The sequence below is a fragment of the Solea senegalensis genome, linkage group LG15, assembly GCF_019176455.1.
Source record: "Solea senegalensis isolate Sse05_10M linkage group LG15, IFAPA_SoseM_1, whole genome shotgun sequence".
In the NCBI taxonomy this organism is placed as follows: Eukaryota; Metazoa; Chordata; class Actinopteri; order Pleuronectiformes; family Soleidae; genus Solea; species Solea senegalensis.
Genome location: NC_058035.1, coordinates 20,934,207 through 20,946,707, shown reverse-complemented (window position 1 = coordinate 20,946,707; position 12,501 = coordinate 20,934,207). Strand labels below are relative to the sequence as shown.

Genomic DNA, 12,501 nt, shown 5'->3' with positions numbered 1-12,501 from the left:
CCTCCTTCAGCTGCCAATGCTCTCTTAGTTTGTTCATGTGCACAACATGAAGTTTAGTGTTGGATGCTATTCATTAAGCTACTTTACACTACATGCAGTCTTGCTTAAAAAAAAGCAGGATACTGTAAAAATATCAAAATGATACCAGTAATCAATATTCCCAAAATACTAAAATGATTCCAAACATACTCAAATCACGGTAAATAGACAGTCAGACAGCTTAAACAGCTTTGAATTCACATTATGTCTTGTTGCCATCCATTTTACTATTGAATTATTATTATTATTATTATTATTTTACTGTACACAAAATAATATCATTTTACTTTATCCTTTATTTAGCCAGAAATATCCCATTCCTGGTCCCAATATAAGAGTATCGCAGGATTTCATGTCCTTATATACAGGATAATGTGACATAGAACATGACGAGGCCTGTAACCTTTTATCATTAGTGATACAGAAGCTCAGTCGCTCCACTTCCTCAACATCATTGTAGCCCTCATACTCTTTTCCTAGAGAAAACCCTTTATATTCATAAAAAGGGACGACAGCCAAGTTCAACAGACAGTATGTCTGGAGAGACTTAAAGACACAGAGAGCAAGTAAATTTGCTTTAACAGATAGGGATGGGCATTTCAAGCAACAAGTATTCAATGGTATTTATGAAATATTCCAAACTCCACCAAATGATAGCTTCTGTAAGTAATGCAGGGTTCAGTGTGTTGAGATGCATTCACAGACCCTAGTAAATCATCACTTCTGCTAAATCTACAGCATGTTGAAATTTGAGGAGCAGCTTTAAGATGCATTCAAGAAGTCTGTTCAATTTCATAACTGAAGTCCACTATCTCAATGCTTGCTGCTGCTGCCACCTTGTGATAATAGTTGCACCACAAATTAGGTCGTCATTAAAGTAGAAAGATTTGTTATTATGAATGCAATCATTTTTTTTGCATATTTCCAATATGGTTCTCAAAACTCAGAGAACCTGAGTTGAATGTCTACAACAATCTGCAGCAACCTGACAGGTCAGATCAGACACCCACACTTATATAAAATAAAACCCTGTAACATGACTTTAATGCCAAGGTCAGACTACACAATGTTTTGGTCTCTTGCAATCACTGTTACATTAAGCCAGACCTTATTTTTTACGGCCCGCGGGCCGAATATGGCCCTTTGGGCATCCCTGTCTGGCCCGTGGTATATCAGTCATAAACATGGATAAACAACTGTGTTGCTTTTATTTTGAAAAGCCTGAGGTATGGACACATGTATCTATATATACATATTTATATATATGTATATATATATATATATATATATATACATATATATATATGTATATATACAATTTATCTCTTTTTTACAAATATATATCAACGATATTTTAAGTTTCTCATGTGGCCCCTTGGGGAAAATAATTGCATTAAGCAATCACAGAGCCACAAATCTGTGCTGTGAGCACTGAGAGAGGACAACAGTGGAGCACTACTGTGTCCATCCATAGTCTATAATCCATCATGAAATACTCTTGGTAACTTCTGAAGACATCTACTGCCATCATTAGCTTTTCATGACTGCATATAGTCAGTTGTGCTTAAAATGTGTGGTCTGACCTCGGCAGAAGCTAAAAAGTGCTAACCTTAGCCTTAACTTGGATCTGGCAAACCCTGAGTGAACTTGAACAAAACTGACACTGACAAAGTATTCTAAGCTTCACAAGCAATAGATGTACCACAAAGTATGAAGTGTAGAGAAACAGACACCTGGGAACGCTGCCTCCATCTTGACAGTGGACACACCCGGTGATAGCTGGGGCAGGATTGGCTCAACTAATGGTCTATCGCTAAACCCAGGAACTATCAGCTCCTTCAACAACAAGACACACAATTATACCAAAGGGACAAGGTCGACAAAGCACTGTATGCACATGTTGTGGACCAGACGTCAGCATAAACGTTGCACAATGTCTGACATGCAAAACAGATGCTGTGCTCGGAAGCAGATTAGCATTTAGCTTGCATGGCATCTTAACAGCTTATTAACAGAGCAAGAATGAACAGCTCAGCGAGCAAAGCCAGGAAGCAAAGACTGTCTGCACCGACCACTTCTGCACCGACCTCCGCCTGGAACGTGGTCTTTAGGAGTTCAGTCCATCTGTTGCTTATGTTCACATACAGACATCAGAGGTTCACGCAGGGACTCACCGCTGTGTGCCGAACAGCCAAAGTCATGCAGCAGTGACGCTGACTTCATGCAACTGTGTTTCTGAATGTGACTGTGCATGCATACTGCTGCTGCAGTGTCGCTCTTTAAAACACCCAACCTACCTGCTCTGGTGCAGTTGTAGCTACTGCCCAAAGAGAGAAAAGAAACATAAGTGCGTATTTGGAAAAATGATGTAGTATTGACATTTACAATACGCTAATAATACGTCTAATATAAGGTCCAGTGTGTAATAATTTGAATGGCTTATAATCCATATATTTCATTTGCCAGAGATGTTTTTCCTGACACAACCCTGCCATTTGGGCTTGGAACAGGCACAAGGATGCATAAAACCAATAAAGACTGAGTTGTGAAATAGCGTTTAAATCCTTTCTGGTATGTGAGGGCTACCGTAGTTCCCTGACACGCTTGGAGGACAAGGAGGAGCGGATAAATGAGTCCTCTGTTTGTTCCAATCTACAGTCTCACCATTAGATGTCACTCCTTTTTACACACTGGACCTTTAATGCATCGTAATAGACCTCCCATGTTTAAAGAGTAATGAGTGACTCCCGTGTGTGAAAATCCGTCTGTTTTGTGGTGAAAATACTGCAAAAGCCGGTGTTATTCAGGTGAGTGTTTACGATCATCATCTTTTTCTGGGAGGTGGAGGCTCACATTGAATAAAGAAAAGAACAGCATAGCTCACATGTTTTACTCTGGTCCGAGTTTGTGTCTGTGATTAAATCAAACCTGAAAACTATTTCAGATTATTTATTCAACCCTTCCATCCATTTCTCCTAGGGATGTCTTTTAGCATCCAAGTTGTGGTGATAGTAAGTAAAAGAATACCTGGAATCGATGTTCAGGAACTTCCTTTCTAAAAGCAGATACAAAAGCCCAGTTGCATCCAGTTGTAATTTAATAATCTTGGGCCTTAAAGAAAACAGCTCTGTAAGTAATTGCTAATTTAACTCATAAGTAATTTAAAGTTAACTTTAAACTCTGTAAACTAAAATATACATGCAGGAGTAATCGGATTATGAATCGCATTATCCAGGTACGTTAGTCCGACTAAGACTAGCTCAATTTTAGTCGGACTAACCTGACATTAAGATTAGAATCAGACTTTTAACGTGCATGTAAATGCACTCGTGTCTCTTCCTACGAGCCAGATCAGGTCGAGCTGTGCCAACACGCCAACTTAGGTTGCTGCTGGGTGCCATGTGAGTCTGATCTACACAGGTTTTGGGTGGTGGATTTCAGTCAGATTGCTTTCCTGTCCTGTGCACCTGGCAAGAACATTCTTTGCTTCTTTATGCCAGGGAAGCTTAGCAGCAATTTGCATTCTGTCTGGCTTTGGTTAGGATCTAGCACCATTTCTCCTTCCCTTGATGTCTGCCAAGCATGTCCTGAATAATAACAGAGGAGGCTGAGGCTCCTTTCCCTCCCTCAGCCAGGTTTATCTCCGCCTCTATGTCCCTCCTCTGAATGCCGGTGGGCTGGGCTGTGTTTGAACAGAATGTGAAGTGAGCCAAAGCACTTTAATCCTTGTCCTCGACAAACAAATGTCAAAGGAGGGATGTTTCTTTTCAGATCCGGGTGCCTAATCACATGCAGGAGACATCATAACTCAGGATCTGTAGTGTTACTCTCTGAGCTGTAATTTGAAAAAGTGACAATGCTGTTCATCTCACAGTGATGCAATTTACAACACTGGCATAGCGAGGCTGTTGAATTTAGACCACACTTCAAACGATACTTTCATTCATCATAGGAAAGCACAAAAGGCATGAGGAAGGTCTCCCTCTGTGCTGCCTGAATACAATTCATCAAAATAACTGGTTTTGGCACGACTTGCAATTGAGTCAATGAAAAGGACGCTGGATGATGCACAGCTGAAGAGTAATCATGTCTTCATAATTAAAAACATTTATGTTTTATTGTTCTTATTGTCTCAATAAATGTCCCTGTTTGGAAAAACATGATCCATACCAGCGCAACACTATTTCCTTCATGGTTTTGGACACAGTTATTTTGTGTCGTACACAAAAAAAGTCATTTTTCCATGAGAACAACATCCTTGTTGCCAAGAGAACAACATAGTGAAAGCAAGGCTTACACGAGAGTTTGTACTGTTGTGTCCAAGTGGAGAATGAAAAAATAACGAAGGATGCAGAGGTAGAAGTTTGCCCTCATGAACTGAACTTTATTGTCACGAACATGTTCCTGCTGTATGTGAGAGTGAGCGCAGGGAGCACTTCCTTAGATCATCCATGACCCGCTCAGCATCATGGGAAGAGTCGTGTTTCAACAACATGTACTACTGTTTTATTTCACTGAATAAAATGACGACAATGTCCCCAGTGCCCCGACTTGAGCTTGGCTAACACGCTGTGATTGGTTAAACTGGCTCAGTCATTTGCTAGCATGGACAAGGTCAAGTGGTGTTTTGACAGCAGATGATGTGAGAGAGTTTTAGACAAGAGTACTCAAGTATCCTTGTTGGAACCCTCCCTTTCTCTGCAACAACTGTATGAAACTTCCACCAGGAGTAACTCTACACCAGACAGTTTTGTTTAATCCAGTTCCTGGACCGAAGTTCAAGTGGTTTGGACAGCACAGGAGAGGAGCGAGCTGATGGTGTCAGGAGCTCCAGCTTTTGGTAAACTTTCCCTGGCAAACTTTCAGTCATCGTGACGATGGCTGAGAGGCTGAAGTGGAGGATACAAAGTTTGCTAGGCCTAAAAGAACATTAATCTCGGGATAAAAACATTTACGCCAATAAAATGGGTTTGTGTTAACGCCGTTAATAATGCGTTTAACTGACAGCACTAGTAATTACACAAACAAACTTGATTTTCTTTGCTTTCTGTTGTCAGAATCATGTTTGCAAGAAGCCAAAATAGTAATTGTGATTTAAATACAATACTACTTAGTGTCTAGGTTTATTTTTAGTGCTAGAATGCACAGCTGAAACCAAAATTACCCATCATTCTTTGGTCCTCATAATCGGTCCTTAATCCTTCTGGATTCTCTTCCTCACTCAAAGCTTTCTTCAAGAATCTTGCTGATCTTCTGAAAATGTCCACAACTGAGATGCAATGCTGCCCTCTACAGCTCCACAGTACGAAGTTCCTTGAACCTTGCCAAGTTCTTTACCACAGCCCCTCCTGTTCTCCTCCCGACCGCCTTTACTGCAGCTCAAAGCTCCCAAACACAGCCCAAAGTTCTCCGTCGCAGCATACATGAAAAATGCATCACTCACACCATGAATTCTTTGGAACACCCGAAAGACGGTGAGGACATTCCATTTTTTTAAACTCGCGTTCCCTCACTAAACCTTCTGACATCACAATCCTAAGAGGTTTTTCATAAATTAAAAATTGTTGTTGTCTTCTCGTTTACTCATCATCACATCGTCTACTTCATGCTAGGCAATAATGCATTATTAAATAACAATATCCATAGTTGATATGATGGAGGCTCACCTGGAATGATCTCATCTGGTTGCCCAAAAGCCTCCACTGGTCTCTCTGGTGTGGGCAGGGGCTGAGGTGGGAGCAGGTCAATGGGCTGCTGGTAAATGATGACCGGCTTATGGACCGGCGGGTTTGGTAGAACAGTGTAGCCCATTCCACCAGGACAGATCTCTTTGAATTTAGCTACATCATAAAAACAAATATAAAACAAGTTTTAAGTGCAAAATTTACTCTTTTTAGTCTTTTTGATTGACATTATTTCTAGTATAATGGTAATAATGGTTTGAGTGGTTCTTTGAAGTTATCAGCAGCTCGACAGTTCAGAGCCGAATCCCTAACAACAATATGTTGCTATATAAAGTGTGTATTTTTGTATCCAAATTTTATTTTTCCATCTATTTATGGACATTAAAGTCAGAAGAACTGCAAACAAACTCATGGCTATCAAATAAGTTAAAGAATACAACTGACGACTATGTGAAGAGACAATAAGTCAATGGTGACGAGGCCCGGAGACGGCAGGTAAACGTCAAAGCAACATGGCTGCTGCCAATCTAACACTCTCTTGCCCCAAAATATCAGAGGTATAGGAGCGTTTCACTCTCGACATACCAAGGAAAAAAAGTCATGTGTAAAATCATCATGTCGTTGGAACAGACACTACAGAGTACAGCAGCAATGTTTATGAAAAGGAAGTATTTTTTACTGACTCTACTGTTAGTTTAGCACATGCCCAAAACAACCTCACTTACTGATTTACAGTGAAACAAATACGACTGTGCTACAAACAATAAAAGTAGTGTTTGCATGGTGGCAGCCACCTTGGAATCCCTCATCATTATCAATCCAGCAGCAGCAGCCGAGTCTCAGCCAACATGATCTCTGCAGCGGTAACTGCGTGACTCATCTTCAAAGGAGGCACATTTTCATCCCTGCTGCGCTCTACAGAGTCACTGAAATTGCACCTACTTCATCTCCAACCACACACCACTGAGCATAACTATATTATCTTAGAATCTTCCATGCACGACTGGAAGACTCCTGACCTACTTGGAATAAGATCCGATGTCCAGTATTAGTGTTCAGGAAACATAATAAGGCAGTTTTTAGCCCTAATGCACTTAACCTGGGCGGAGCTGAGTCTGTGATCTGAGGAAACATACACATGAAAGTGTGCTCCAGCAAGGCACTGTTGAGAGTGTGTGTGTGTGTGTGTGTGTAATACCAACCTAGCAATAGGTACTGTGTCAACTAATCATTTACCATGCAATTAGGAATAATACTGTTAGAAATCCCTGGGTTGCTCACACACAGAAGTCAAACACAACTGTAAACGTAAACAACTGCTGTAACACACTTTTAAATGGAAAACAGAGGGCGCTATGCCAGAGCACCACCTGTTGGAGGGGAGGGCGTGTCACATGTGCCACAAAGGAGAAGAGTCTTCAAGTCGTGAAAAAACCATTTCCACAGGCTTTCCCAAGAAAACTTGAGTCAGTATCCATATCACGTTACCTATAAGCCAACAGCCACTAGACCTCATTAAAGACCCACTCACCTGGTGGTGGCGCTACAACCTCTTGCCCCTATGTGAATGTGGGGGTGCAATAATACTGTTTTAATAAATCATCCTCAGCCATTGACCATCACAATGACAGAATATAGACATTAGTTGAGCTCCTTCTAATAACTGCTGGTTGTTCTTCCTCAGAATTACATGAAACAAAGAAAATAAACCTTATAAAAATCCATTGAAATGTACCAGCATCCAACTATAGATAAGTATTAGGTGTGAAATCAGCTTGTGTCGAGGTTTTGCTAATGTCATCTACTTTACAAGCAACGCTAAAAAAAGAGCAACTACTCGGCCAAGCTGATAAAAAACCATGCAGATGGAAAGTATGCAGCAAGATAAGAGAAATAAGACACGTGGTATTTGTGCATTTTTAAACCTTTTTAAATCTGGATTCTCCTGGATTCTCCTGGATTCTCAAGCTCTTCCTGTCTTACTTTTCAACACACATTCCATTGACATTTATTTCATTAATAGTGTTACTTTGTATAGATGTGGTATAAAGTGGTCTATGTGGTGTGAAAGGCCCAGGATTTATGTTTCACTGACCACTGAGTTCAGACCAAGCGTCAGTAGTGTTCGCCCCCTACAGGTCATTACATAATAAACAAACCTAGAATATCCAGTTGCACAAAAATATGTTTTCACAACACCACTTTCCTCCACGGGTCATTGCTTATCCATTTTTGTTTCTTTCTTAGTTGGTTAATGTTAAAATTGGAGCAGTCTGACGGCTTTTGATTCGACTCACAGCACTACTCAAATTTCAAAACTTCCTCGACATTACATGCGTGTTATGTTATTGTTGAGTATTATTAGATTATATTGGAATATAATCCTAATATAGAGCATTTCCATATGATGGAACCATCTTACACAATTCCAGAACTAATGATTTTCTTACTCGGAAAAGTAGCTAAGGTTTGGCCTGATTACCAGTCACAAGACGTATTGCTTGTCACTTGCCACAGCGATCTTGTATAAACTGAGCTAGTTTCAAGGTTGGGCACGAGAGAAGATACTGTGTTTAGTTCTTGCCAGTAATTAAGCCAGTTAGAGCCTGGTGTAGACCAAATGAAACAAGACAATCACAGACGGCAGACTCTTACTTTACAGTCCATGTCTAAAGGCCAAACAAGACACCTGAATGGTATTTGGTGTGTAGTTCCCTCCACAAAAAATGAGGGCAAAATATCTTGTGGGCCTGAGTGAGTGTCTGATGTGGCTGGAGACCTTACCTGTGCCTGGAGGGGGGCATTTGTCGCAGTGAGGGCCCCAGGCTTTGCCCACACTGCAGCAGCAGAGCTGTTTGCTCAGTTGGGCAGAAACTGGGTGCAAACACTGTCTCCCTGAGCTGACCAAACGGAAGCAAGCCCCCTTCTCCTCTTGGACGGCAGGCGTGTCAGCTGAAGAGGAGCGTGGGAGGTGGACGAAAAAGGAGGCAGAGGCGGAGGAGAAGAGGTGGAGGAAGTGGTGCACCATAGTGTAGGAGACGCATACATGGAAGAAAGAGAGAGGACAGAAAGTGGAGAAATAAAGAGGGTCCCCTTCACCAAAAGAAACCTTCCCCTTTGACCCGTACACATTTTGTTCTACAACACCAGAGTGCATTACGTCATTTACATGTGGCGAAGTCAATCAGCCACATGTTGTGATCAAATCACAAACACAAAACACAGACATGTTGCAGTTTTCATGCCAATATTCATGCACTATCAAAGTCTGGTATTAAAACATGCAGAAGGGTGAAGCTTAGACTTCCTTTTTGCCATAAAGTGTCAGACCCCATCTTTTTCTCTTGTTTCCTGTCTGATCTCAGGATCCTTAGGGCTTCTCCCTTTCTCCCTCAGTGGTAAAGCGAGTCATCTTTCAACTTGGAGGTTGTGGGTTCGATTCCCGGCTCCACTAGTCTACAAAACATTTAGGGGATGCAGCTTCAGGAGCTGCATGTATCTGTGTTTACTTTGGATGTAAGTGTTTTCCTCCACTGCGCCCTTACAGGCTGCATGCAGGATTAGGGTGGGTGGGTGTGTTGGATGGGAGGGGAACTGTATATGACAAAAATGAAATCATAATAAGGTTACTAAAAGAAAAAAAAAAGCACATGGTTGCTTCTCACGTATCTGATTCTTTAAACAACAGCACGTCAGAGCTGAATATGTGTCAGTACATCCACAAACTCCAGGATTCCCTCTGCTCTTTGTCACTTTGTCAACTTGAAAGTAAGCATTCAGGCCACCTTTACTAATAAGATTTGTATGCAGTTGTGCTTGTTTCAGTTTTAATATTTGGCTCCTTGCGTTCAGGACTGTCTCCCCTGTCCTCCGATAGACCCTGCAACCATTGGCTTATCTGGTACCGTTTTTAATCGGTTAAAATCTTACCTCACTGACACAGAATTCCCGGTAAATATTGATGAAGAGTTTTCATAAGTCTCCAGTTATACTGATAACACAATCACTGTTCCTCCATTCCGTTTTTCCTATATTTTAATGAAAACTGTACGCAATAATCCTTTCACATCCCATCAACTTTTCAATTTCTTGTAATCTTACGATACACTTAATATAATACATCTCTTCTGCTGAACCCTACTGTAAAGTTGGCTTTATTCTGCCTTTCTGCATGGAGTTTGCATGTTCTCCCCATGTGTGCATGGGTTTTCCACCTCCGGGTTCTCCGTAGGTGTGAATGACTATTATGCACAGTCACTTCCTTATTTTCAGTCAGTCAGCCAAAGACGTAGAGATGTTCTCCAGTCATTGTCTGCAGCAGTTTGTTTGTGTCTTGTGTTTAGCTGCACACAAAGGGACGCAGCAGTGCTCCGTTGTTGCCCCCTCACAACACTGATATTTGAATGAATTTTTGATTCATTTTTGGCTCAAAGGCAAAGTTAACATTTTAGATCAACAACGGAGGTTTTATTGCTGACCAGAAGTCAAGGCGCTGGCTTCTATTTCAGTGAAATTTATTTTCGATTTAGCAAAAACACCAGCCCCACTCCCACTGAGCACATACAGTACCAGTGCTTGGACTGATGATTATGAAAGTTTCAAAAGTACCAATGACGTCTACTCTGTCTTGAGCATTGACTGCATTTGGACTAAGAAAGTTGGAGCCATAATAATTAGGCAGCTCACATGCAGATGCACATGCACACTGTCAGTAACGTTAGAGCTGCGATGCCTTCACAGACACCTATCGTCAAGCACAATGCTGCCAGAAATGTCACGTTAGAGTCAACATCGGTAATTCACACTTATATACTGTAATGGTGACCGAACACCAACAAGACAAAATCAATCACTTTCAAGACTCATCACAATGCTGCTGTCGCTCCCTAATCACAGTTTTCTTCTCCTATGTTGGGTTTATATGTTGTTTTTCCACATCAGTGCCATGCTTGAGGACTGTAAAATGAACACCATGCTTTTATCCATGCACTGCATTCATGTTGCATTCAAACACAGCTTTCCTATCAGCCTTTGAGTCATAAACACTGCAGCAGGTGTACGTAAGTAAGTACTGGAATCTGCACAGATGGCCATGCAAACCTGATCAACTCATTTACGTCAACATAATATTTCTGCTAACACGGACATCGCAGTGTTGGACTTTGTTTCGTTTGAGAAACACAGTGCACGAGAAAGAAAGTGCGATGGAACATGTCAGAGAGCGGATCTTACATATGCACATGGTGAGCGTGGGGTCGGGAATGTAGCCGGCTTTACACATGCACCTGTAGCTGCCCACTGTGTTCACACAGTTTCCATTGGGACATACACCCTGCAGCTGGCACTCGTCAAAATCTGTGAGTCAATAAAAATGACAAAAAAGGACAAATGAAAGGCTACTTTTTACGATTCAATTCAATTCAATTCAATTCAATTCAATTTCAATTCAAATCAGACTAACATGTTTACATGACATTAAGAAAACCAAACGATTGTCTTAGTCCAATTAAAATCTGACTTTTTAAATGTAAATAATAAAAAATAAATTTACAGTGTCCCAATAGTCACCATCCCTAAACCCAAGCCATGAATATGGTATAGTGCAAAAGAGAAACAAAACGCTTACCTTGGCAATGAGAGCTGTTGATTCTCTTGTAGCCTTGTGGACAGTCAATCAGAGGGTTTGTTGTTAGGAGAAAAAAAGGTGAAGGAATGATATATGATATACATGACAAACACCACCTCTTTTTTTTTTTACAGGAGCAGGTGTTTAGTTATGAGTTACATAGTGTGAACAGACCCAGTCTTGGGCCTTATCCACACAGAAATAGAACTTTAAAACAAGCTTTTCCTCTGTCACTTTTGAAAAGATTTCTTTAAACAAATCTTTATCCACACAAAATGCCCAAAACGACTCTAAGTGTACCAGACCTGTATGCGGCATTGTAGCGCCGCCACACCGAAACAAAGAGGAAGACTGAAGAATCAAGGACAAACATCCGTCTCAACTCTATGTCAACAAGTTTACAGTAGCACTCAGTGAAATGTATAATGTAGTTCTAACAATAGTAATAGAGTGGAATAAAGAGAAGAAAAAAACACCTTTTTCTCTGCAATTACCATATTATAAAGTTGAAGTCAGGAAGAATTTAATATTCATAATATCTTATATTGTTTATCCACAATCCATTTACACTCATGCTTTGCAACTCATACACAGATTAAGGTCTCGACCGTCATCCATGTGAGATGGATGGTAGTTGTTCAATCACAGTAATGTGTATTCAAAACAGAAAATCAATGATTTGTGGTTCATGTGTTGTGTTATGTGTAAGACTAAAATAGTATAAAGGTGTTTATTCTTAAGATGAGCAAATGTGCACATTTAGACTGACGGTGAACCGCACTGTCCTATCATATTGAAACAGCTTGAAGTGCACATGCACCCAGGGATGTAATTAGGACAACAGATGGTCAAAGAGAGCAAATGTTCAGGGCCGTGCAGAGATTTCCATAGGACAAGACATACAGCCATGAAAAGAAAACATCAGCTGTACTTACATGGTTTCTTTGGACACTTCTGACATTTGTGGAAACCCCAGGATGTCCCAAAGGTTCCACAGCACTGTTCCTGTTTAGTGAGACCTGGCAGAGCCTTCCCACACTGTTATAGGGATAATTACACAGTGAGAGAAGAGAGGTACAATTATTACTTTATCTTATTTTACACACAACTCTTTCATCAGATGGACACATGGAGGACATCGACGCTCTACCG

At 40.8% G+C, this 12,501-nt stretch overlaps 1 protein-coding gene across 1 annotated transcript in view; it reads right to left on the bottom strand.

The window, feature by feature from the left end:
* The window catches only part of LOC122782114 (latent-transforming growth factor beta-binding protein 1-like), a 92,129-nt gene that overhangs the window by 13,342 nt on the left and 66,286 nt on the right, over positions 1-12,501 (bottom strand). Inside the window, exons 8-14 of the mRNA XM_044046325.1 lie at positions 12,285-12,387; positions 11,350-11,382; positions 10,956-11,078; positions 8,508-8,675; positions 5,706-5,879; positions 2,337-2,359; positions 1,773-1,875 (exon numbers count right to left, since the gene is read on the bottom strand). Coding sequence (XP_043902260.1) covers positions 1,773-1,875; positions 2,337-2,359; positions 5,706-5,879; positions 8,508-8,675; positions 10,956-11,078; positions 11,350-11,382; positions 12,285-12,387 — 727 coding nt within the window. The remainder of the gene's footprint in view (positions 1-1,772; positions 1,876-2,336; positions 2,360-5,705; positions 5,880-8,507; positions 8,676-10,955; positions 11,079-11,349; positions 11,383-12,284; positions 12,388-12,501) is intronic.